Source organism: Amphibalanus amphitrite, unplaced genomic scaffold, assembly GCF_019059575.1.
Source record: "Amphibalanus amphitrite isolate SeventyFive unplaced genomic scaffold, NRLGWU_Aamphi_draft 000337F_arrow, whole genome shotgun sequence".
Classification (NCBI taxonomy): domain Eukaryota; kingdom Metazoa; phylum Arthropoda; class Thecostraca; order Balanomorpha; family Balanidae; genus Amphibalanus; species Amphibalanus amphitrite.
The window spans coordinates 222444-249126 of NW_024881832.1; the positions used below are offsets into that span (position 1 = coordinate 222444).

Consider the following 26683-nt stretch of genomic DNA (forward strand, 5'->3'; position numbering starts at 1 on the left):
ACTGCTGGGCCTCTGAGCTCCACCGACCAAGCGTCGGCTGACCACCGCAGCGCAACGCTCCTCTCAAACCTGCTCGTCTGCACTCCAAACGCTTCGTAACAAGCTGTACTTTTTGCTTGATGCTCTATGGTGTTTTCATTTGCATGACTTTTGATCTACTGCATGAGAGATTTAGCTTCATCACATTTCTTGCAGGTCAGTTAGCTGTTTTATATAACGATAAGCAACTTGCACTGAAAATGGCCTTTGCATTGCATTGTTTGGCATTGTTTTATGTTTTTCGACCTATTTTATCTTTTTTTCGAGTGGACGAGGGTAGTGAGTCTTCAGTCGATGCACTGATATCACTGTTGAGATGTATCTTTCAGTGCAAGCTCCGGCTTTGCTCAGGTGCTTAGGTGGCCACCTTACATATGTCGGACTAGGACATTGTGGATCTATGCGACTATTGGGGCCGTTACTTTAGTCTTTTTGACTACTTTTGCTGTTGACTTCACTTTTGTATTTTGTTTCACACTCGGCTTTGCGGTAAGCTGACTTGGATACTTTCCCATCATCGTTAGTAATTGCTTTAGGTGATTCTTTTCGTATTGTTTTACTTTTTATTGCCCATCATTGCATTATTAGGTTTTCTGATGGATAACATCTTCATGGGTACACAATGTCAGTGGGGTCTTGCACCTATCAACGCCTTGATGTGTCGCTGCTATTATCAGCTGATTCCGGGGCATCATATGAGACTTCTTAGTAGCTACCTATTATACCAGTCGTTATCTCTCCAGACTGCCACCATGCTTTTTGCATTTGTTCATGTGAGCTCAGTGTAAACGGCTACTTAGCCGCCCACCAAGCTGCGACTGAGCGATGTCTTTCCGCTGACATGATATCTTTCTTTGCTGAGGCGCTTTGACGACTCTCCGCGTAGGCTGTGAGTGACTTAACCCTATTAGTGGCAGGCTCCTGGCTACCCGTATTAGTGGCAGGGTGGGGGGCTGTTTACGACCCCCCTCTGATATCTCGAGATCTAACGGGCCGATTTTCAAAATTCAAACGGCATTCGATTTCGCTCAACGTGATCTACATTTCTAAAAAATAAAAATAAAAAATGTCAAAAAATTCGAACTGAACTGTGACGTCACCGGTGACCTCGAGGTCAATGAAATTAGGTTTCGTTCGACAGTTTTTCCAGGGCTATCAGACGCTGTTTGAATTTTGACAATCGGCCCAGTAGTTTCGGAGTTAGTAGGGGGGCAATGAAGAGCCCCCTCCCCCCAATAGAGCGCGTTATACGCAGACCCCAGTGTGGCAAAGGTTCGCTTATGACGTCAAAAGTCGATGACCTGAAATGACCCGAAAATCGCGGTTGGTGTCAAAAGATCCGGCTTGAATCAAAATTCAGGTATGCTAAGCTTCATCTCTGTATCGCCGTGGCATTCGGAGCTATCGCGAAAAAAAACTATGGAGGGCGGTACCCTAGGGGCGGTAGAGGGGGGTAAAAACGGGCAAATTGCAGATACATTTTAGACTGTTTATCACGGCCAGGTTTTTGAACCAATGTTAACGCAACTTTTGCCGATCGATAGAGAATGAACCAGGAATTCACATGGATCCTAAAAATATGCATTTTCAAAAATCATAGGCGGATACAGATCATTGAGATTGGGGGTACACAAAAAGTATAGTAAATAAGGTTTTTGTTGGTACTGTTTCTAAAAAGGGAGGTAATGGTCTTGTTATGTTACAATTTTCTTATGAGAGAACGACTGCAATTGTATTGGTCATGCATAGGCGGTGTCAGGGCACCTATGTTGGGAGGTAAAACATAACCCCCCTTTTTGGACGCCTAGATCCGCCTATTATAGCAAAAACGTGTCAAAAGAGGATGCACAATAACTTTGTATATGTTATCACATGATACCTTTCATTCACTGTTCGTAAAACTGGTGCATACAGTTATAATACATCAGCATCGTGATCTTCGTCCAAATGACTCGCTTCACGAATAGGACCCCCCAATTCCCAGTGCTCTGGAGCCGCCCCTGGTAAAGTTATGAACTTGAAATTTTCAGGGAATGTGCCCAATTTAGTTTTAGGAAAAGTCAGAAAATTTCAGCATCGTAGCTTCAGCGGTTTCGGAGATATTCCCGAAAAACCTGAGAGGTCGATGAAAACAACCCCCCCTGCCACTAATAGGGTTAATCAGTACTGCTTTTTAGGTGTGTTTTGGGCCATTTTTGGGCCGTGTAACCCCGTCTGTATTGCCGTGAGTGCGCCCTCCGTGTCCGTTCGCTGACACTCGTCGATGTGGCTGCCAGATCAAAACTAGTTGTGACTAAGACCGCGTCCCTATGTGTTGACAAACTGCCGCATTCCTGTTTCTGATCACTTGTCTATATGCTGGCGTCCAGGAGCTGTCGGCCGATTTCGGTACCGCCGAGCGACTGCTGCGTCAGCTTTCTGAACAGGCAGCCCGCTACCTGGCAGAGGGCAGGGAGAACGCGGCCGCGAGACTGCAGGAGCAGCTGGGAGTCCTGCAGGTGAGAGAGGTTGGGAAGTGGAGGTGGAGAGAGTAAGGGAGAACGCCAAGTGAGGCTAGATGGACTAGGAAGGGCCGCGGCGCGCACATCGCCTTGCTTTTGAAGCTGCAACTATGGTTTGCTGCTGGCACGAGCCTGAGTGGTATGGTTCGCTACTTCGGCTAGAGGCCGTGAGGCAGCAGTGTTGCACATCACCTGTGGAGTAGCCCACCTGTGCAGTACCATATGTTTTCTCCGTGAGCGCCACTCCCGTTACCCGACCCCTCCGCCATCCTCCACAGAGTACGTACGGCGAGGTGCGCTCCGAGTACGTCAAGTTCCAGACGCCGGCCGACTTCGAGCCGCGTCTGTCGGCGGTGGCCGAGCGGCTGGCAGAGGCGCAGCGCCAGGCCGGCGAGGCTGAGAAAGAGACGGACCGGCCCGAGGGCATCCAGGCGCAGATGGACAGCTGTCTGGTGAGTGTGACACAGGACACTGACACACTGACACACTGACACACTGACACAGAGTACCTACACTGACAGTAACACTGACCGGCCCGAAGGCATCCAGGCGCAGATGGACAGCTGTTTGGTGAGTCTGAACACAGACACTGACACACTGACACCCTGACACACTGACACACTGACACACGGGCGCACTGATGCACTGATATGTAACTGACACTGACACAGATTCACCCACTGAATGGGACCAGCTAGACACTGACACCATCAGACACACACCACAGGCACACCTATACCGTTGCGTATTCCTTTTTCTGTGTATGCATGCGTATTGTGTATGCAATCAGCGCCTGTCTGTTCACTGTCTGACTGTGTGTGTGTGTTTTCCACTTGCTCACTGTGTCTGTCTTTATTCCGCCAGCGTCTGTACCAGGGTCTGGCCGAGCTCAAGTCCGAGGTCGAGTACGTGATCCGCACGGGCCGGAAGGTGGTGGAGGACGGCGCGTGCGACCAGCCGCAGCAGCTCACTGAGCGGCTCGACTCGCTCAAGGCGCTCTACAATCAGGTGCGTACACTCCCTTTCCTGTCGGGTGGAGTCGGTTGGTTGAGGCTGGGCCTGTCGTTAGCTCTAGGGGACTAGCCACGGTGATACGTATGTAATCCATTGTTTTGTTGAAGCTGTTGCGTGTCCGTTTAATTCAAAGGGACAGGTACCCATGGTTAGGCGCTTTCCGTAGTTTTCTTTGAGCTGTTGCGTACCCGTGCGACTGTCCGAAACAGACCCAGTGACTGTCGTCTCTCCCCCGCAGCTCGGCTGCCGCGTGCCGGAGACCAAGTGTGCGCTGGAGGCTCGTCTGCGCGCCGCCCGCCGTCTGCCGCCGCTGGAGCAGTGGCTGACTGAGGCGGCCGCCGAGCTGGACGCGGCCGAGGCGCGCGGCGACCAGTGCCGCTGGCAGGACGAGGCGGACGCCTGCCGCCGGCTGTCGGAGGAGGCGTCACGCCGCCAGACGGCGCTGGCCGCGCTCGGCGAGGCGGATGCGGCGGCGCCGGCCCTGCAGCGGAGGCTGGCCGAGGCACGGGACGGCTGGCGGCGGCTGCAGACGCGACTGGCCGACCGGGCCCGGCTAGTGCAGGTGAGGGTTACGGCTGAGAGGCGGCGGGGCGGAGGGCTAGTATTTCTTTGTTCTTGTTTTCCCTTGCTTATTTTATCCGCGCTCCAATCGAAAGAGCGGCTTATTTTCAGGCGTTGCGACTGTCTTCCCGCCGCCTCAGTCGCCAGGAACCTGACTGCCCTTCTAATTACGGAGTGATTCAGCCTGTGGTCACCGTTGCGGATGTTTGGTGACACGTCGTTTGACTGGCCCTTTCGTTGTCCTACAGGAGAAGCAGGAGGCGAGCGATGCGCGTCTGGCCAGCTTCGAGTCGGACCTGAGCGACCTGGACAAGTGGCTGGAGGACGCCGAGAAGGCGGCTGAGGACAGCGGCAAGGCGCAGGTCAGAAGCCCGCCTCCCCCGGATCTGGTGTAGCGCCTAACGCCAGATGTATTGCCGCAGAATGGATGCTTACCCGTATTCTGACACAAATCGTGTCTACGAATTACAAAAGCGTATTCTAGCCCAACGGATTGCATATCCGGTAATTTTCCGCCTCTTTTTCCCACTTTTCTCTCTGACTGCCGCCGAGTCATCTCCGGCGGCTGTTTTTCCATTTCTGATAGCTTCACGCCCTACCTCTGACTACTTGTCTCCTCACAGTACCGCCGTCGCCCTCTGCTCTGATGTGCCCCGCACCGCTAGTCTGACCGCCGTTATCTGCCCTCAGGAGCTGGAGCGGCAGCTGCCGGAGCGCCGCTCGCAGCTGGCCGCTGCCCAGCAGACAGCCGCCCAGCTGGCGCTCACTCAGTGTGAGCAGAGCGTCAGCAGTATGATGTCCGAGCTCAATACCCGCTGGATGGAGGTGACCGACAAGGTGCAGGTCAGTTCGCCGGACGGCCGGCTGGTCTCTCCCAGTCACCACACATCTATTACTGGTTCACAGTGAATGGTTCACAATTACTGGTTCACAATCACTGGCCTACAGTCACTCGTCTTACGTCATTGGTTTTAGTGAATTATTGATATCACCGGCTCACAGTCACTGGTTCACTTTTAACAATCGCTGGCTGTGCCATACTCACAGATAAATCACAAATTCTTGCGATCGTGTCACGTAGTCTGCATTTAGCAGCGTGATCGTGCTCCGCCTCACGCTTCCTCTGAGGGTTGTCCTGGCGTAAAGCCGCTGACACATACCCGGTATACCCCGGCCCCACACAGACACTGCAGTGCGCATACGAGTAGATACTGACACGCTCACGCTCAGACTACCTCTTGACTGGTAGCATTCACTGTACCAAAGCGTCACAATGAAGTTGTATGCTGTTATATGCACAGATCATGCAAAAAGTGTATAGCGGATGCTGCATATAAGTGCTACTGGTGCTATCGAGACGGGGTTTCATTGGATGAAACTTGTTTGCTTATGTTTTGTCAATCTTAAATTGTACTTTATGGTAGGGCTTTGGGGTTTTAGACGAAGATGTACCACGTAACAGACATTTGTAGGATAGAAGTTTCTGTAATTGAACACGATCGATTTCCTTCTCACCGTCATCGTTTCTGCGACACTTGAGATTGTTTGTAAATTGCAAATGCCCGAAGCCTATAGACGCCAAGAGTTGCTTCACCGTAACAACTTATAACTATTTTTTAGAGAGCGCTTTATAATACGAGGTTATTTCACTCGAGACCTTGAAGGGGTTCGGTCATCGGTGCTTCTTCACTTTGGGAAAGCTGTTAGATGCCACATTTTTATCAAACAAACACGTCTGAGCAAAGCTTGCTGGCTGCCTGAGTGACACAGTAGACCATCTTTGTATCTAACGCCTGGCTTCTGGTGTACATTTACGTGAAAGCTTCAGAGAATCACGATTGCTACTTCACAAATGCGGTTCTGGACTGACGAACGTACTGAATGAAATTGGTCGACTTCATATCTACTGACAGTGTCAGCTAAAGATAAGCTGTTTGCTTACATACATGAAGGTCCATTGCCTAGTGCCTATACCCAGGGCCGGCTGTGATTGTCTGCCTACACACAATATCAATCTCAGCTGTCTACTTACACGAAGATCGCTGCCAGCAGTCTGCCTACATACAGGGCCGTCCATTGCCTACACACACAGGGTTAGCTCAAGCTGTCCCAATGTGCACTGCATCGGTCCCGGGGCGTACTCTGTGAAGTGCCTTCACACAGGGGCAGTCTCAGTTTCCTGGCTACACACAGGGTGGGCTCGTCTGTCGTCTTCCACCATTCGTCGTTTCTTTACCGTCTATCCACTGTCCGTCCACCGTCCGTCCGTCCGTCGTCCCGTCACTGGTCCGTCCATCGTCCGTAAATCTTCCGTCCACCGTCCGTCCACCGTCCGTCCATCGTCCCGTCATTCGTCTGTCCACCGTCCGTCAATCGTCCGTCATTTATCCGTCCACCGTCCGTCCACCGTCCGTCAATCGTCCGTCATTTATCCGTCCACCGTCCGTCCACCGTCCGTCCGCTGTCTTTCTGGGGTCGTTGCACCTGTGTTGTGCTGGTTTTATCGGGATGGCAATGGGCATGGTGCCATAATTCACGATACATGGGGCTCTGTTGTGTCCATCGGCTTTCACGGGCTTTAAATGTTACTGCTTGATCGCATTGGGTACATGACACGCCTCAGAGGCTTGGGTTGTTGGCCAGTCTAGGGTGGTAGCGTATTGGACCGGAGCCCGGACAGGCAGTCACTGATGTTCAGTCGTTATTCAGCTCATCATTATAGCCTGTTACTAGCCGCTTGCTATTTAACCCGGCCGGGCCCGGGGGGTAACTAATCCCAACCACCGCAGCCCGGGGGGGGGGGCGTTTTTCGCCCCCCCCCCTGTCTAACTCCGTAAATAAGGGAGCTACGGAAACAAAAGCGATACCAAACGAAAGGTCCTTACGAGACGATTCTAATGCACCTAAAATTTTTGACCTCAGGTCAATTTTCAAGGTCAGAGGTCAAGGTCAAAGGCCAAAACCGGCACATGTGTAGTGATCTCAAAGTAAGCCTTCTAGAGGACGGCAGGCTGCATCAAACCGGCAAAATTGGGTGTCAAACGAAAGAAGAGAATCTGAGGATTCTGAAAATGTGCTCCAAATCAAAGGTCAAGGTCAAGGTCACGCTCAAAATTGACCTCAAACTTTGCACTTTTTCGCACATCTTGCGTGCTAACTTCCAATATGTTTTGTAATGTTTTGAGGCTTATCAGTTCCCTATTTGTGGTTCATCTTACGATACAAGGCTACTCAAAGGTCAAGGTCACAGAAGAGTATCCCTGCTAGAGGCTATTTCACTGATTCAAGTTAGTAATAATAAATAAGACAATTTTGCCATCCGGAAGCTCTAAATGAAGGCTTAGAGGAAAATAAATGCCAGATTCGTGATCAGCGGGTACAAATCCATCATAAACGACCTTTCATGTGTCAAGGTCAACCAGAGGTCATTCGAGGTCACATGAGGTCAACATGAAATTTGACCTTTTCCGAACAAAATATATATCATTCGACGCGGCTTGACAAGGCGAATGCGATGGTACCACTGCCGTAGCTCTAGGACCATTTTGTCGAAGTTATTTGCGAAAAACTAAAACCACATTTCGGGGTCGTTGACCTGACCTCTGACCTCAGGTCACCAAAACTATTTTTCTATTTTTCTCTAGGTAAAACGCTACACAGCCGTGCTCGTAATTTGTCTTTATCTCTAAAACTCTATTTTTAGCAGCTATTTGAAGTTTGCGTCTGTGACGCCGATTTTTGCCGTGCAGGGGTCTAGAAAAATGGACCTTGTGACGTCATCAAGGGGGCTAGGTCCAAATTTTTTACTTCAGAAGATGTCAAATTGATGGGAGAAAAGGTACTGAAAGTTTCGCCTTCCTATCCCTAAGCGTTCGGGAGTTATCGCAAATATTCGCCAGGGGGGGGGGGCGAAAAACGCCCCCCCCCCGGGCCCGCGAGGGTTAAGGCAACCAGTTGCTGGGCTGGCAATGGACCGGTTTTCCCAAGTCTGATTATTGTGAGCGATAGGAAAACGTATGTAATTTTCCTAGTTGGGTAAAGGCTGATTTTTACGTCACCGCTTTTACCGTCGTCCTTTGGAGGATCACTGGTCACCCACGATTCGCGAGCTATTCAGTGGTCCATTCATGTCCATTCAGCTCAGTGGGTCAGCCGTACGGTGGCCGCCGGCCTGTCTGGGCCAATACCGGACATATGAGTAACTTTTGGTTTTACTGCGATTCGATTGGCCCGGTAGTCGCCTGAGACCAACTTCTTAATACTGTGAGTGAGTGCGGTTCGCCGGCCGCCTCCGTCTGTCACTATGCCGAGGCGCTGGGCGGCGCCCGGCGCCGGCGGCACAGCTGCGGCCTTGTGGTACCGGTCCCTCGTACTCACTGATCACGGCCCGGCGCCGGCGGCGGCGACCGCGCAGGATAGCGTCCTTGACCTCTCACCGGGGGCGGGCGGAGCGCTGGGCAGACGGCCGCGGCGGCCGACGGGTCGTACCGGCCGGCCGGGCCGCCGCCCATACACCTCAACGGGCGGCGGACTGTACAGTCTGTCTTAAAAGTACCGCGCAAAGTGACGGTGGATCCGTCAAGCCTGACCGAGGAAGGGCCTGCTATAATTTGAAAGTCACCGAACCAATTGACCTTGGGGAATGGACGAGGATGTTCATCGCTTCGGTGACTCAAATCTAGCAGTCCTTCATCGGTCAGGCTTGATGGATCCACCGTCACTTTGCGCGGTACTTTTAAGACAGACTGTACTGAATACTTCATGCGTGGCACCGCGCTGGGTGGAGTCAGTGGACGCCCTGTCTCTCATATCTGAGTGTCACCAGTCTGCACACTGCAGCATTACCATTCTGCAGCGACCCGCGGCCAATGTCTGTCCTTATTCAGTTGGTCTGTCACAGGCTGCAGTCCGGTTGTCTCCCGGACCGGACCGTACCCGGACCAAACCATACCACCCGTCCGGGTGGGTCCGGACGGCACCGGAACGAGCTGCTGCACTCAGTGCTCGATTCCAACTCAGCTCCGCCCGGCGTCTGCCGTCACATTTTATTGGCCATGAATAAGGGAGGATTAAATTATAAAACACCGAGCTGCGAAGCTGCAAATTGGTGTTGTGGGCTGCCTGACCCAACTAACCGCAGACAGTGGAGCGTTGCGGGCCGGCGGGTCGGAGTAGCGGCTGTGTCAGACTAGCGACCGCCCGCCGGCCGCCGCCGGCTGGCCCGCTCCGTACAGCGCGGCAGCCGCACGTCGACAGCGCCCAATTGAGCGGCCCTGTCCGCCGAGCGCGGGTCCAGGGGCGGCAGCCGGCCGCGCCGCGTCTCCAGTGCAGTGTCGGCGCCGCGTGCAGCGACTGGTGCGGTCGAGCGGAGCGGCCGAGCGCGTGTGTGCGACTCAGTGAGGGACGGGGCGTCACTCCGAGTGGGGAGTTCGGAGTGAGGGATGGAGTGATTCTCAGTGAGGGGTACCGCTCAGTGATGATCAGATACGTCACTCAGTGAGATAAAGAGCGCAATTTGGCGAGGAGCAGGCTACTTCTGAGTGCGTGTGCCACGCAATGAGGAGCAGAATGTGGCTCAGTGACCCACAGAGTGCCGTTTAGTGAGGAACAGTGTCCACGGAGTGACGGACGGAGCGTCATCCAGCGAGAACGAGGCCTGCCCAGCGAGGGACTTGGTCCCGCGATCAGTGCCGTACTGATTCAGGAAACTGGCTGCAAAAGGAGCGGCGGCTCACTGCCGTGGTGCGTGCGAAGGATTCATCTCTGATTGAGGTGATTACTGCTGAGAGGAGGGGTCGGCCGGCGCTCCCCTCCCTCGCTCGCTGTCGGAGTTCAGTGTGGGAATGTGACTCGGCGGCTACCACGGGTCTCAGTCCACCTGTCACCGTCGGCTGCTCCAGTCCGTCAACACTGGTCGGTCCTTCACTGACCTGTCACCGGCCGCTGACAGGGAGGCTCGGTGGTAAATGGTGCCGGCCCGTCAGTCCCGCGCTACATTATGCGTCCGCAGTCAGGGGGCGGGCCGCTCAGCTGTGTAGTCGCACTGCCAAACCGGCCGTCTCCCCTCCCCTCCCACTGCCAGCATACAGGTGCCGCCTGCCGGTCATCGGCCGGCCTCGCTCCATACATGGCGTTCCCGGCCCGCCCGGCGCTGGCACTGTGCCGCCAAGCCGACTCCTCGGCCGCCTCTCCGCTGAACGGCCGCCCTGTTCCCCCGAGCGACCGAGTACCGTTTTTATACGGCCGCCGCGCCGCTGCGCACTCCCACTGATGCTGACTGTGCGTACTGCGTGCAGCAGTTTATCAGCAATAGCTCGCCCTCGGGCGGCGGCTGCAGCTGCTGCCGTCCCGCCCGCTGTCTCTGCAGCGGGCCGGGCCGGCGCCTCCCGCCGGCCGCGCCCCGCCCCCGCCGGGGGCAGCGCTGTCACGCCGCGCCGGCCGAGCGCACACGTGACGGCCTCTCACCAAACATGTCCCGATGGGATAATCACCGGCCGCCCCCGCGCTGCTGTCACGCGCGGGACGTCGGCGCCTGCAGGGCTGGCTGCTGGGCGCTGGCACCGGGCGGTGGGTGTGGATGAGCTCACCGTCTCTCGTCAGACAGCCCGCCGCGACACCGCACCGAGGGCGCGTCACCCGAGCCTGCATCACTGCCGGCCGCAGCTCCGGGGGCCGCTCAGATAACCAATGGCAGTATCGAGCAGACGGCATGAATGTACATACGACTGGCATCGATCACTGGCAGCAGTGCTGCGATTTGCAGTATCTCGGCTCGGCGGGCTATGTTTTCTGACGTCCAGCGGGTCGTGTACCGTGGCTCTGCCGGGGTGCCGGGCGACCCGAGTGTGGCCTGTCGTTTGTTGTTCCACGCTGAGCCAGCAGCTGAGGCGGGCCATGGGATCGGCTCTGTGCCGCGCCATCCCTCCGTCAGTCAGGGTCGCACGGCGACTGTTTGGGATGCCTCCCGCGGCGCGGTCGTCACGGCACGACACATGGCAGTGACGGGTAACGGCGCGGCGCGGCGATAGACCGTCCGGCGGCTGGTGTCGGGACCTTGGACCGGGCGAGGAGGAGCTCAACTGGGACGGGGAGGGCTGTTCCAGCTGCAGACAGCCGAGCTGCTCCGGGGTGATGGCCACCCTTCCGGCCCGCCCCGTCCGCTCGACGAGCCGGCGCGGGATCGGCCCGATAGTGACCGCAGTTGTCACCGTGAGGTCATCGCATCCGCGGGTCCAACCCGGATGTAACGGGCGGGCGGCCTCTGCCACTGCGCAAAGAGTCGGCGATCCTATTGAAATGGGCCGTGATATGGAAAGGCTGTTCCAACTGAAATATCGACAGATTAGGCTATTCCTTGTCTACTAATCTGAAGCTTAGCCTGCTGCACTCTTCTGTCTAACAATTACAAATGCATGGATATTATTAATTTTAAATGAATTTTGAAAACAGTCGTGATTAGTCACTCAATGAGCGAGAACACTCAACAGGGACTTGGCAAAGTCACTTCAAATGTTTTACTTGGACGTTTTACAAATGCCAGTCTACTTTCAACGTAGCAGTGTGTAAACTACGCATAAACGAGTAGTTTTTTCTCGAGTAGTTTTCTCGAGTAGTTTTCTCGTTATCTCACCTGTAACTCACCACTTACAGGTGGATGGGACTTGGTGTGTCATATCCACCGGCATTTTATAAGCTCGTTAGCAGTTGCGTAAATATATAAATCTCGCCACGTGATAATCGTACACATCAACACGTTAAGCCTCATGATTGTGCCAGTTTTAGCGTTCCGATTCACTCTCTGAGCACCTCACCGAACCCGTGTTTCCTGGCGCCGCCCTGTGTGGGCGGCGCCAGACCGGGGCGACACTGCACGTGCCCGCGCCGCCGCCGCGTGGCATAACCTCGGGACTCACTGCATGCCGACGGCGGCGCGGGTCTCAACGCCAGCGGGCCGCCGCTCGCCGCACAAACAGGGTCTCACCCGGTCACATGCACATTGCACACAGACAAACAACACGCGGCATGTGGCTTTGTAGCATGTGTGATAGACTCGCCTTAATAGCGCGCCCTGTCCCCGATACCTGGACTAGCTGTCATGTGCGGCCGGGGTGTTTCCGTGTACTGTCGGCCGTGACCCACCGCTGCATGCTAACACGGCGCGCACGGCCGGGCGGACCGCGTCGCGGCGGCACCTCACGGCACGTGTCTGCAACCGGGCGCTAACCGCACGCGGCGCCGGCGGCCGGCGCGGCGCCGCCAGGTCTCTTGGTCGTCGGTCTGTCGCTGCCTGCCGGGAAACGCTTCGGTCCGCCACCGTCGGCCGCTGGGTCGCCTCTGGGACGCCGCTGGGCACCGGCTCTTTCTCTCTTCGTGGACGCTTCGGGCTTGCCTGTGAGGGCCTGGTGGCTTCGTCTGTCCTGGTCGCTGGATGTCGCCTCTGCCCGGTCGCCGGCCGCTGGGTTCTGAAGAGGCCGAACTCCGACCGTGTGCGTTGTTTGCAGAGAGCGGCAGCGGCGAGCAGGGTCTCGGCGCCGGCCCCGACGGCCCAGTCGCGGCAGACAGAGTTCGTGCGCACCATCGAGAGCAAGCAGCGCGAGCTGGCGGCTGAGCCGCCCGTCAGCCTGGTAGTGACGCTGCCCTACTCGACACCTCCGCGCACCATCGTGGAGGTCGAGCAGACCACCGTGACCATCTCCTACCTGACTATGGACGTGGAGACGCCGGCGACGGTCACGAGCGCGCCGTCGGCGTCAGTCACCACCACCAGCAGCAGCCTGCCGAGCGCGGCTGTGCCGAGCGTGGACACGTCGGCCCCGAAACCGGCCCAGAAGACGGTCCCGGCTCAGGACCTGTCACCGGCCCCAGCTCCGGTTCCGGCGGCGATCCCGGCTCCGGCTCCGGTGGCGGCACCGGCTCCGGCCCAGGATTCCTCACCGAGCCGCAAGTCGAGCACCTCCTCAGTGCTGGACGATGTGATCAGCGGTCTGGAGCAGACGGCTGACCACAGTCGCCAGCTGCTCAGCACCCTGGAGAGGAAGCGGCGCCGCAGCGTGGAGAGAATGTACGAGATGGCCGCCCAGGCGGACGCGCAGCGCTCTATGGCCGCCGCCAAGAGCCGGCGGCGCAGTGACGAGTTCCTGGCGCGGCGCAGCAGCAGCTCCAGCCCGGCGCCCACGGCCGTCTCCGCGCCCGGCGCCGACTACGAGGTGATCACGTACAAGAGTCCGAGCCCGTGGAGCCCGCGCAGCTCGGTGTGCTCGTTCAGCCCGCGCGACAGCCCGCTGCGCGAGTTTCCGCCGCTGCTGGAGGAGGCGGTGGTGACGGTCGGCCGGCTGTCGCTGCCCTCCGCCCAGGACCCGGAGCGCTGCCACCTGGCCGGCAGCACCGAGCTGACCGAGCCGGCCGCCCGCGAGTCGCCGCGTCGGCTGTCCGCCTCACGCACACCGCCGCCGGTGCCGCCCAAACCGCGCTCCCGCAGCCTGGGCGCCCCGCCGTCCCCGGCCACTCCGCCGGCCCCGGCGGCTCGGACAGCCCCGGCAGTCCCGGCGCGTACGAGCGCCTCACCAACCACCAGGCGGTTCAAGATCATCGGCGTCGACTCTGACCTGAACGGCGCTGCCGAAGCGGATGATGACGTGTTCACTGCGACGCGCGTGGATCGCGCCCCTGCCGACTGGACGGACTCTCCGCCGCCGGCGCGCGACAAGCTGGCTGCACTGCGCCGGATCACGGAGCTGGCTCCGGCCGCTCCGGCGGCTCCGGCTCCGAGCGCCGCGCCTCAGCAGCGCTCCGAGGAGCCGCCGGCCGCCCGGGAGGCGGAGGTGACGCGGGAGCAGCGCGGCGCGCCGCACCACCTGATGACGCGCTCACCGCGCGCGGCGCGCCCGCCAGCCTCCACCGGTTCGACTGTGCCGGACCTGGTGACTCCGCTGGCCGAGCTGGAGCGACAGCGGCGAGTCAAGGTGCTCAGCTCGGACTCCTCCGACTCGGACTCGTCCGACTCGTCCGACTCTGACTCCGATGACTCGCTGCACCTGTCCACCTCGTCTCTGAGCGACCGCGACTTTGGAGAGCCGCGCCGGCCGCGTCCTCAGCAGGTACGGTGACCGCCGCGCCGCCCGGCCGCCCGGCCGCCCGCCGTGCGCCCCACCGCCCCCAGTTGCAGACGCGTGCTCTGTCCGTCCGTCTGTCCACCCGTCACAATTACTGTGCTGTCAGACTCACACAGTGACCGGTTGAGTGACCCTCCCCCACCCCTTATGTGTCGTCCCCTGTCTAGCCCGCAATGCCCCCCACGCTGACCAGTGACCCCCTCTCCTACCAGGGCCCGACACCGGCAACCACCACAACCAAGAATGCCCCTCCGAAGCGCACGCCGGAGCGATCAGTCGCGCTCGAGTCCTCACCAGAAGTCATCGCCAACCAGTTTGCGGTGTCGGCGCGCCGCAGCAGCAGCGATCGGATGCGCTCCTCTCCTGCCGACCGTACCAGCGGCGCCGGCGTCCTGGCTAACCGGTACGCCGTGGAGGGGCCCGCGCCGCCCGCCGGTCAGGACGAGGTGGCCGCCTATGTGGCTGAGGTAGACGCCTGTATCGGCCGGATCGACGCCGTGGAGGCGGATATGGAGCGGCAGCCCAAGGTGGCCGCCCGACGGCACAGCGAGATCGAGGTGAGCCGCGGGTCTCTGTTCTACACACACTGTCTGCTAACACACACAGGCTGCCGCTGATGGTTTGTCACTGCACTGCCCTCGGTGTGGTCGATCTAAACTAAAGAGTTGTGTGAAAGTAAATAGTTTGTTGGCCTTGCCATTTGTGTGAAGAAGTAAGCAGTTGGTAAAGTTCCTTACCGCGCCGTTTGCAACATTTATATGCACCAAGCATGTGTTTAAATAACTTGTCCTTGATACGCTGTTTTGATTTGTTTTATTGGTCATGAACTAGATGTGGATTAGCAGTATTGCTCGTGAGTTGATACTCGATAATCGTGCTTAGCTGTCACTATAGTTTAGTTTGTGTATGCCTGCGTGTTTGTGTCTGCTCGACCCGGTGCCGCCTGTGGCGGAGCGTGCAACTATAGGTTGCCCGACTGTCCACCAGGCGGCGCAGCTGGCGGTGTCGCTGCTGCAGCCTGACGTGGCCACACTCATCTCGCGCGGCGACACGCTCGTCTATGGCCTGCATAGCCGCGACGTGGGCCGCGCCGAGACGCTGCGCCGCAAGCTGGACGGCCTGCGCGCCCGCTGGCACGCGCTCAAGTCGCACATGGAGGTAAGGGGGACCGGCCGACCGGCGCGGGCGGGCCGACCGGTGGAGGGCGGGGAGGCAGGGAGGGGCGCTGAGCTCCGGTCGTTTGGCGGCGGCAGCCAGCCGCGGTTTATGACGGTGATTACGACACCTACGCAGGGTCGTTCGGTCACCTCCACAGATTGAGCGGTTGTTTATCGGTAAATAAATCCCATTACTAGCTGGGATGACGTCAGGTTTGGTCCGCCAAATGTCGACAGGTGTTTTCTGAGCACTGGCTGGATGCGGAGCCTAGGTCATACTCTCCTCGGGCTGTTTTCGGGTCGTTGCGCTGTTGGCACCAGTTGATAAGTTCAGGTGTTTTGACGTTTGCTGACCTCGCGGCGCTGGCTCTGTGTGGAACCTCAATCGCTGTGTGGCTCATGGTCCGCTCTAGTTTCGTGGACTGGCAACTGTCGAGTCACCGGGATGTCTGGTGGGTCGCCGTGTCGGCCTAGTGGGTCACCGGGTCACTTTGAAGTTTGACGGGTCACCGAACCGCTCTTCCGGGTCTCATGACGATCCTTCAGGCTACAGGGCCACGCGGTAAGGTCACATGGCTACGTTCTCAGGTCACAGGCCACAGGGTCACATCACCAGGTCACAGGGTCACCCTATCAGGTCACATAGGCACCTTGTCAGGTCACATGGCTACGTTGTCAGGTCATGGGGTCGCCCTGTCAGGTCACCGACCTACCCTGCCTGGCCATGTCCTGTCAGTCTCCTTCGCTCTGCGGTCAGACACGAGTCGGGGCGGACAGGCGGTGACCAGATGCTCGTCTTCTCTGCACCTCGTTACTAACAACGTTGACAGTTTTAATGAGCAAGAAGGCCACCCTTTGTCTGCTAGACTCTGCAGTTACTCATCCCAATTGACCGGCTCGCGTCGCCCGCTGTCTCTGTGTTCTCTGTCTGCGGTCACTGGGCTGGGCGCGGTCGACTGGGCGGTCACTGGTCTGGGTGCGGTCGGCCGGGGCGGCGTTCGTCCGGCCAATTACGGGCCGGCGCGTGCCGACGCTGACTGCGCGCTGACGGATGGCCGTCCGGTGACGTCATCGCTGGCACCGAGACGGACAGGGGGTCTGGGGGGGGGGAAGGGTCAGGGGGCAGCCAGGTGGGGAGACAGAGACGGAACAGAGAGCGAACCGGGCTGGATCTGACTGTCTTTGGAGACCTCTCTGTACGGACACGACTCTGCTAAACTCACGACTCACGAAAATGACTCACGACCATTGGAGTCCGCAGGGGACTTGAGCGGGCTACTCTGACTGGATCGGACTTCGCTGGGCTGGACTAGGCTCATCTGGGACTCGACCAAGCTCCGCTGGCGTCTGGCGTGACTCCAGCCCGCTCTGGCCATGTGTGGGGTGTGGCGGTGTATGTATGGCCGGCTGACAGGTGCCGCAGCTGGCCGGTCGTGGAGGGTCAGTCGGGCGGTCACCGGACCGTCGTGTTTCTCCGAAGGAGGGCGAGCGGAGAGCCCCGGGAGCTCAGTCCCTGCTGGGCCGGGGTGACAGGGACACCGGGTGGGCGGGAGACAAGCTGGCTGGCCGGTTACAGGGCGGGGTGTTCTCGGGAGTGCGAGTACACAATGGTACAAGTGACTGGAGGACGACAGGTGGAGGAAAATCTGACCCGTTACTGCTCTGTCCTGTGCCGGTCTGGGTTGAACCGGTCGCTCCAGGACGATAGCGGGATCGTTCTTCGCTCTTCTCCACCAAGCGGATGATATATCACCAGCATGAGTTGTAGATGTGGCTGACATATTCGGCATGTTACCTGTTCGATGTGATAAGTGGCACGAAGACGGGTTGTGATAAAGGAGTCAAATTTACACGAGCATCAGTCACGTTTTCCTATTGATGTTTTTCTGGTGCTTTTAACGCGTGAATTATAGCGCGTGTCACCATAAATCCGTGTTGTAAATGTCTGTCATTTTCCAGCCATCTCTCACGCGCTCTTCCCTCTCTATTTATACCTATCCATCTCCCTCCCCTCTCTAGTCCCTCCCCCGGCTTCCTCAGTCGTTCCGTTGTTTACCTGTCGGTGAGAGCGCCGCCGGTGTGGCTGTGGCGGAGTCGCCCCTCCAGTACTCCCCCACGCACCTCTTGGCCGCTGATCGTCCCGTTCGTCCCGGGAATGTCCACCCTGACGGTCCGTCAAGCAGCCACAGATAGCTGTTGAGGGTGTCACGGCTCATCCCACGCTCGAAATGCAGCTGTTGTGACTATTTCTGCACCTCTCAGTCGAGTTTACGTTGGGCGTCAAGCTGCTGTGACGCTGCAGTAAACTAAACTCGCCTCAAGTTACTCGACAGGGCTCTATTTATGCTCGGTAGAGAACACAAACAGAGCCAGTCAGATGACAAACGGTCATATATAGCAACACTTTATGGTGAGATGGATATTTTATATGGCGAACATTTTTAACGCAAAAAGGCCTGAGTGTGAGGTGTAAACCCTACGGCCTAAGATATTACCATCAGAGTTTCCATATAAAGGTGCCTATATGCTCCGTGTTTTGTCATGTGTTTATGTCGCGCCGCCACCGCCGCCGCCGCGCCGTGCGTCGTCTCTGCTCCTCCCGACGCGGGCGCTATTTCGAGCCGCGCCGCCGCCGCCGCCGCCGCCGATGGGACGCCTCCATTGACGACGGTGCCGGCTGGCGGCTGAGCGAGTGCCGCCGCGACCGGCGCCGGGGCGGTGCCACCGCCGACCGACCGACCGAGCTCTGTGTGTGTGTGCTGGGTCAGGACAGTGCGGCCAGTGAGTGGACTCTGTGTGCTGTGTGGGCTGACGGCCGAGCCAGGGACGCTGGGCGGCAGTCGGCAATCATGCAGCCAGCAGGAGCGGGAGCTGCAGCTGCAGCCAGTGCTAGTGGTGGTGCTGGAACGGCAGTTGGTGCTGGTGCTGGAACACCAGCTGCAGCTACAGCTAATGCGCCTGTTGCTGGTGGCCAGACGCGAACTGCGGCTAGTGCTGGGGCGGCAGCTGCAAGTGGTGCTGCTGCTGGTGCTGTTGGTGGTGCTAGTGCCAGGGTTGTGACCGTAACCGTAACTGAAGCTGGAAAAGAGTTCGTGACCGGTACTGGGAAAGGAGCCGTGGCTGGGGCCGGGAAAGGAGCCGTGGCTAGATCTGGACAGGGAGTCGGAGCGGGAGCTGGGAGAGGAGTCGGAAATGGAAACGGATCCAAGCCGGCTGACATTGTGCTCAATGTGGACTTCATTGACCTGCAGGCCAAAGTAGGGCTCTCAACAACCTCGTCTTGCATGCCTCTGTGTGAAGTATTCCCACGTGTACTGTCACATTTTTGTTTATCTGCTGTTGTTGGCATGGTTGTTGTAGTATTTTGTTGGTGTCAGCATGAGTGTCGTTCTCTTTTCAATGTGGAACATCATAATTCCACCATCACAATAGATGTGGCCTTGTCTCTGTGCCCATAACCAAGTGATTCCTGAACAAATGGCTAGCTCACTGCATGCTAAACACAGTTGATCTCTCCACACTATTTCAGTGTGTGATCAGTCTACGCCAATGACCTTTACAGTTCGGGCACCCGGAAACTCAGATGACATCATCAGTGTGCGTTAAGTACAGTCGGTTTCTGATGTCTGATTACTTTCGGACATTCCATTGTTCGAAACATGGTATGCAATATGCATGCATGTGAGGAATGAGCCGGCTTGGGTCTCAGGCTGGACGTCGACAGTGATTTGGATGTCTGTGGTGTCTCCTGGTCATTGCATCGGACATCACGTTTCAGAGTGTCACTACTTAGTTGTGTCAATGGGCGTATGTTGGTGTCAGTTTATATTGTTTCAACGTGTCAATGGTCTGCTGTTTGTGTTATAGCCGTGATTGACTGAGACTGACGTAACAGAGTGTAATCTGTTTCTGACTGTGACTCGACTGAATGTTCTGTGAAGCGGCGAAGCCTGTAATAGAGCAGCTCTAACCTAAGCAGTGGCTGTGGCTGTTGGCTAGCTGTCACAGCATTTAGCCGTACATACCTAGCCGTTGCTGTGGCCGGCATGGGTAGCTGGTACTGTGACTGTAGGTTGTGGTTGTCGCTGTAGATTGATGCTGCACTTGCTGTGGCTATATGAGACTTATATTGTATGTGGTATATGTGTTTATCCGCTTTAGTAAATCCCTTCGCTCGACGCTCCCCCTCGGCTCTAAGCTGGAACATTCCCGTTGCGGTTCATATTCATTCAGACAGTGGCGCACCGTTTCCACAATATTGGCATCTATCGGTATTTCCTCTGTGGATGGCTGTCTGCCCGCCAGTCACCTCGTCCTGTGCTCAGAGAGTGTGTCCCTATCTGCCACTTGTGGAGGCCTTCGGCCCGTCAGCGTACTCTGCCAGTTGATCGGTAGCCGGTGGGCGGCGGTGATTGGTAGCCAGCGGGGCTGCCACCCCCGGCAGCCATTCGTCTCGCCCCTGAACTGCGGCCAGTGTTACCGTCCCCGAGCGTCGGCGGCTGACTGGTGTCGGCAGGAGGCCGACCGCACGGCCGGCCGGGCTCCAACCGACCGCTGAATGCTGCTTACATCCAGCGCTGTCGGCGCCGGGCGGCAGACGAATCTATCACCGGCGCGGCGCCCGCTGCCACGGCAGAACCGCACGAATCTGTCACCTGCCCGGCGACCGCTGGTTGCACGAATCTGTCACTGGTGCCGGGGCAGCTGCCACGGCAGAACCGCACGAATCTATCACTGTTGCCGGCGGCCGCTGCCATGGCAGAACCTCGCCGGCAGAAGCTGGATCTGTCACCGGCGGCAGAATCGCGCCGGCAGAGGCTGGATCTGTCAACGGCACGCTGCCACGGCGGACCCAGCAGCTGGCCTGTGAAGAAAGCAGTGCTCCGCCCGCTACCGACGGTGAAGCGAGCGTATAACGGAGAGTCAGTGAAGAAGCAGCGCCCCGCCCGCTACTGACAGCGAAGCGGTCGAGTGACGACAGGCAGGGTGGGTCGCCAGTCGCCACCTCTGCTGAGATCGGCATTTGACTGTCTCCGGCTGCTGACAAGCCACCGCAGCTTGCGGTAGAGGGGGAGAAGCTGCTCTGAGCTGGAGATCTACGTACAGACGAGTTGGTGATGGAGGCGTCATTTCTGCGTTCGTGTCATCAGCTTCTCCCGTGGGTCATGTGAACGCTCTCAGGAGTCTGTTCTAGAGCGAGAGTAGGTGGAGCCTCGCCCAGGGATCGAGAAGTCACAAGGCAATGGCAAATGATCGGCGGTGATGCCGTCTGGGACTCATTCGATCAGTCAGGACAGTAGACAGTGAGAGGACAGTGGACAGTCAGGACAGAGGTTGGTGACAGCGGGAAGGGTCGCAGCGCCAAAGAACGTCCGTTGTGCCACCGTTGTCACTGTTGTGATGTGGGTTATGATGACAGCCATGGACCCGACGACAGCCACAAGCGGTGATGGCTGATGACAGGCAGCGAGCTGTGTTGACAGCCAAAAGACGGTGACGGATGGGATGAAGTGGCTAGAGCAGATGTCGAACATCCAACAGACCGGTTGTTGGCAAAACTCTCCCCCTCCTCCAGACTCGATGGCGGCCGACGGTCGGCCCGGCTCGGGGTCTTTCCGGGTCCGGTGTGGCATGTCATGTCAGATGTCAGTGGTACGAAGGGTACCCCGTGATCGGTGCTGATGTCTCCTTCTCTTTCTTCCCTCTTTTACCTTCTCTCTCCAATCTCGTCTCTTTTTTCTCTCTCTTCTCTCTCTTCTCTCTTCTTTTTGGAGCCGTATCTCCTGTCCCGCAATCACTACAGTCCTGGCCCGGATGGACGTTCTGGAGTACGCCGATGAACGCCGAACATTTCCGCCGACCAGCCCCGCCCCCGGTGCAGATCCAGCGGCGCGAGCGGCGGTTTTACTTTCGGTTTTTACGCGCCGTCCCGGTAGATACACACACGCCTGGCGGAGCGGCGCCGATCCAAACACGTCAGAGCCCGGTGCGAACGGACGCTGTTTGATGGCGGCGTGAACCGACTGCTGTTTGGCGGTGTGAACAGATTGATCGGGTCGGGTGGGGGTGTGTTGCTCCTCCGACATGGGGTCGGTACACGGCACCCGGCGGAAGGGGGATGTTCCGGGGACGGTGCTGCTGCCGGCGGCTGATTGATGGCACTGAGTGGGCGTGCACTCGGTCGTTCTTGGGCCGGTACGATGCCGATAGTTTCTGATTTAAACGGCCTGGTGGTTTGCTCACAGTTCCCGGTCATTGCTGCTAGGACAGCTGCAGACAACCTTCGCCCCTTGATCAACATCGTTGGACGAGTCGCAGACAGTCCCCAGACCAATTGCAAGCAGCTACCCATAGACCATAGTCAGTATCGCTGGATGAGCTGCTCGGTTCCGACTTGTCCCGCGGCAGTGTGACGTCTTCCTTCCCGACAGAGCGTCGGCGTCTCGTCAGACAATTGGCTGGGTGGTGACAGCCGGCCGACTGACTCAGCCGCGTCGCCGTAAATAGCAGACCGCGCCGCCGCCGCCGCCACCGCCGCCGCCCCCGCCGGGCGGGTCAGGGGCCGATGACCCAGTGGGCAGCCTCTCGCGGGTTGCAGTGTTGTGCTGCTTGCTGTTGGTTTCAAAATACCTATTACCTATGTATGGAGTGGGTGCACAAATACGACTGCGACAAATCCTGTTGGATCGATTGGCTTATATGTGTTTATAGGGTGCCTTCGTGGCTTTGTATGTCTGCGACGGTCGATGTCGAGTGTTGTTTGGGGCGATCTGAAGTGTTTGGCCGGGATGTCGCCGCCGCCCGCCGCTCAGAGTCAGATGGTCATGCTCTGTCCTTCAGGACTTTGCAGCTTGTTTGGACGGTATATGTTGGTGGTGAGGGACGATACAAGGGAGCTGCACTGTCCGCTGGGCACTTCGGCAGCGGTCCGAAGCGATTTGGCTGGTGTTTGTCTTGATCCAATAGGGAGGCGCGGTGCGGCGTTGGCCCGACTCTCCCAGTGACACGGTCCTGTTCTGACCAATGATACTTGAGTCCAATCGGATCGTTTATTTGAAGTGATTGATGAGAAACGGGTCCAGCTCTCCAGCGTTCAGAGTTATCTGGCTCTTCAAACCTCGATCGGAACTTCAGCTTCAGTCAATCGTTGTTTATCCTCCGAACTTTGGTTTTGGGATTAGGAATCCATCAACTATTCGACATCTCTATACGTCAGCTCGTCATGCTGACAGCCTTTTGGTCATCGGCCGTCAGTGCTTGTTCCGTCAGTCTGTCAGCTCGTCAGCCCGCCAGTCAGCTTGTCTACCCGCCTGACGGTTGGTCCGTCGCTCCGTTTTCCCGTCCGCTCTATTCCGTAGGTCTGTAATCCCGTCAGAGGCGGCCGTCGGTCTGTCAGCTCCGTCAGGTCCGTCCCATCGGTCCGTCTTTCCGTCAGCGTCAGTTCTCTCGGTCCGTCGGCTCGTTATCCCGTCAGCGCTGGTCCGTTATCCCGTCAGCGTTGGTCCTTTATCCGGCCATTGCTGGTCCGTTATTCCGTCAGCGCTCTTCCGTCTGTCCGTTTTTCCGTCAGCTTCCGCCGTCAGTCCGTCAGCGGCGCGCGGCCGGCCGTCATCCACGGCTGGCAGCGGCGGTGGATTCCTCGCGCCCTCGCCGCGCCTCCTCCGGCGTTCCACTGCAATGTGAGCCTCCGGTGGCCGCGCCGTGTGCGCGCCGAGACCGGCGGCCGGCGGCCAGTCGGGCCGCGGACGGGACGGGACGGTGACACCGGGCGGTAGCGACCGCGGGCTGGCTATGAGGTGTGTGAAGGTGAACTGAGAGCTGTGTGCGATGTGTGTGCGTTTTGGTGAGCGAGGAGAGGATTCGATGCTGGTGTTGATGCGGGCTCCCAGTTCGATTTGTGCCTGTGTCCGAGTATCGCTGAATAGTCGCTGAACAGCGGTGTAATGTCTGCTCAGTGTTCATCTACTGGACGGTCAGTGCAGGTCTCAGTTTCGTCCCGTTATCGCCTTGCTCTGTCATCTGCTGCTAAGTTTGCGGCAAAGTAGCGCACCGTCTTTTGTTCAACTCTGCTTAACCTGGCGTCGGCATCGCCTCTGGCGCGGTGCGGCCTCCCTCCCAGAAACTCCCGCCGGCGGCGCCAGGTGCCATGACCCCGCGGCCACTCGGGGTTCAGACTCTGACCTAAGACGTCTGTCGTGCGGCTTTGATGGATGGCGTGCCACCTGAGACCGTTTGATCTGCCAGCCGGTGGTGCTGGGCTGTGGACGTGTTAATCGCGCCAGGTTCTGGCGGGCCGCCCCGCTGATCGAATAGGCTGGTGTTAGTATACTTTGACCTGTCATGTCTAAGAGACCTTGGCCCCTTACGGCGCTACTTGTCTGAGCAGAATCTGGCGTACCATCTTGTCATCATTGGTTTTAGCGACTGAGCAATGTTTTACCCGGTGCATGGGATGGCCTCAGCTGACTCCCGACCTTACTTAGACCTGATATGGCTGCCTTATGTGCGTCAGCCGACCTGACCAGCCGCTCTGGCTACGCCATGCTCGACTGATTTCTGTGCACCAGCTGACCTGACCTGCCCCTGCTGTTTCAGGTGCGCCGGCTGACGTACCAGCGTCTGGACTCAATCAGCCGCTCCTGCAAACACCAGCTGGAGGACATAGAGCGCTGGCTGCTGCAGGTCAACGCCCGGCTGGAGGCGGCCAACAACGACCTCGCTCAGCAGAAGGTACTGGGGCGAATCTGGTGTACGCCCAGGTCAGGAGCGCTCCTGACCCCACCTCAGCAGATAGTATCGCCCGGCTCATTTTCCTAAGCAAAGTACCATCCCTAACCTCCCCCCCCCCCCGAGTTTGCCTCAGACCACTCACCATTCCCTACACAAACAGGTAAGGTAGCGGGGCTGTTGCGCACCTCCTTTCATGTCGCCAGTCTGGCGCCCCGAGCTTATACGCCCACACTTTCATCCCCAGACCACATTCAGAGCTTCGTCCCCCGAAATAACCCGTCACGGTATTGCCTCTACTCAGTATTCCATTGCGCTTCAAATATGGACGTGTCGTTTCACATCAGTGTGATATGGCTGGCACGGACCCGCCTCCTGTGGGGTCATATGGTAATGAGTGCTGTTTAGTGTTGATAGCGTGACGGGTGGCTCCATTTTTGGGACGGCGCACCGGTGACCTGCCACTAGGGACGCTGGGTCGGTCACGGAGTCCAGTGGGCTGGATGAGCACGATGGATGCAGTCAGATATGGACCTTATCCAGGCGGGGGCGGTGACACGAGCAAATTGAGCTCGGCGATCGTGCTGAGTCCATGTGGGGTACTAGACGCAGTTAAGTCTCAGGCGTCGAATGTTCGAGCTGGGGCGGTGCGATGTCGAACTGGAATCTTATCTACTCTGAAGTGAACTGTCTTTCTCTATACTGCATTGTACTATGTCTCTGTTGCGTTGCGCTGATCTGTCCAGCTTTATTCTGTCCACTTCTAACGTGTCCTGCCCTGCCTTTCCCATCCTCATCCTATTCTGACCTGTCCTGTCTAGCCCAGCCCTACTGTCACACTGCTCTGACCCTCTGTGCTCTCACTCACGCAGGCACTGCAGGAGGAGATCAGCGAGCGCGGCGTGGAGCTCGAGTCGGTGCGCTGGGAGACAGCCGACCTCACCGGACAGGACCGAGAGAAGCTGGCCGCCATTCTGGACGACCTCAGCAAGCGCTGGAAGGCCGCCCAGGACCGCTGCAAACAGTACCAGAAACTGATGGACGGCAAAAACATCGACCCCAAGGTGAGAACGGGTCGGAGGAAGGGGTCAGAGAGGAGTACCACATCAGCCTGTGCTCTGTCTTACAGGTGGAATAACCCTTTCTTTGTGTCTGGAATCTGGATGCACTTTTTGTCTCCAATCTCCAGGGGACAGTGACTGTCTGACAACATGAAAGATGTCCGGCTACTCTGAGACTGTGGCGGCAGTTTGCCGTCCAGCCAGAGTCGCTCTGCTAACTGTATACTCTGTTGTTAGTCGTCGTGGTACTGTTGCTAGTCTGTTGTTAGTCGTCGTTGTACCGCCTGGGGTACTGCCCTCGCCCCTCACACACACTGTTCCCCTTCCCTCCGACAGACGGCGCCCAGTCCGGCGGCCGCGTTCGCCGCGCGCGTCTCCACCGTCCGCGAGGCGGTGGCCACGGTACAGCGGCAGCTGGCCTCCGCGCCCCTCGGAGTCCGACAGTACGAACGGTTCAACGCCAGGGAGGAGGCACTCAAGGTAAGACTGGGTCGGAGTGGCTGTGGGCTGTCGCTTGGTGTTCAGTCGATCTGAGTCGATGCGGTTGATCACTGCAGACTGCTGGAGCTTTGTTCATAATGCCATTTATAGGTAGATAGTCGTGTGTAAAGTCTGACCACGTTTTAAGGCAAGCAGAGTACCTACTGCCGCTCATGGGCATTGTGGGCTGTTCACTGACTCTCTCTGACGTCTACCCTGTTCTCCCTCCTACAGAGTATCCGCGCGGCGATGGACGCGCTGGAGCCACGCGTCTCGGAGCTTCTCACCGACCTGGGCTCGCTGACCTCCGCTGACTCGGCGCAGCGGCAGATGGCGCAGCGGGCGGCCGACAAGCTGCGCGACGACTGGCGCCGGCTGCAGCAGGGCTATCAGGAGAGGCACAGGTGAGGAGGAGAAGAAGAGATACACGTATGGCTACGGTAGACACACTAGACAGAAGAGGCACAGGTAGAGAAGGGATACCAGGGGCAGTATTGGTGGGCGGAGAATGAGAGGTGCGGCAAGGGAGCAGGGAATACTGGAAGTGGCGCAGCGGTAGACAGAAGCAGCGGTAGACAGGAGAGGCACAGGCACAGGAGGCACAGGAGGCACAAAGGAGCTGGGATATGTCTTCGGTCCATGAACGGAAAATGTGTGTAAGGGGTGGACAGATACGGAGGAGATGAATGTCAGATCTCAGGTCAGGACAACCATTCACCTCTCAGCGGTTGTTACGATCGCTATCAGAAGTTGAACCTACTGAACCGTCTCAGAGATGGCGCTGTCAGACCAGAGTCTGGGCTCCCACTGAGACGATCATCTTGTGATGGCCGACCATATCCGCTGATATGACCGCGGGGATCTGAGTGTTAGAGTTATACGCAGGGTCGTCGCGCTCGACTGCCGTGTGGTTATATGGGGTGGGCCGCCACCATCCGGTAGTGTCCCCATGTGGCCAAACTAAGCGGACATTTCTGTGTCGGGTGGGTCACGGTAGCCAGCCCTCTCAAACTGTCACTCCACCGTTCCGT

General features: G+C 57.8%; 1 protein-coding gene across 9 annotated transcripts in view; it reads left to right on the top strand.

Moving 5' to 3' along the window:
- Nucleotides 1-26683, top strand: part of LOC122388846 (dystrophin-like) — a 185658-nt gene that overhangs the window by 41652 nt on the left and 117323 nt on the right. For 7 of the 9 annotated variants that reach the window (XM_043380307.1, XM_043380310.1, XM_043380313.1 and 4 more), the window contains 13 exons: nucleotides 2409-2537; nucleotides 2819-2992; nucleotides 3405-3548; nucleotides 3793-4116; nucleotides 4364-4477; nucleotides 4806-4958; nucleotides 12617-14212; nucleotides 14440-14784; nucleotides 15215-15385; nucleotides 23980-24114; nucleotides 24984-25175; nucleotides 25509-25652; nucleotides 25887-26056. In XM_043380307.1, coding sequence (XP_043236242.1) covers nucleotides 2409-2537; nucleotides 2819-2992; nucleotides 3405-3548; nucleotides 3793-4116; nucleotides 4364-4477; nucleotides 4806-4958; nucleotides 12617-14212; nucleotides 14440-14784; nucleotides 15215-15385; nucleotides 23980-24114; nucleotides 24984-25175; nucleotides 25509-25652; nucleotides 25887-26056 — 3791 coding nt within the window. The remainder of the gene's footprint in view (nucleotides 1-2408; nucleotides 2538-2818; nucleotides 2993-3404; nucleotides 3549-3792; nucleotides 4117-4363; nucleotides 4478-4805; nucleotides 4959-12616; nucleotides 14213-14439; nucleotides 14785-15214; nucleotides 15386-23979; nucleotides 24115-24983; nucleotides 25176-25508; nucleotides 25653-25886; nucleotides 26057-26683) is intronic. The other 2 variants (XM_043380315.1, XM_043380316.1) reach the window with 1 other exon arrangement.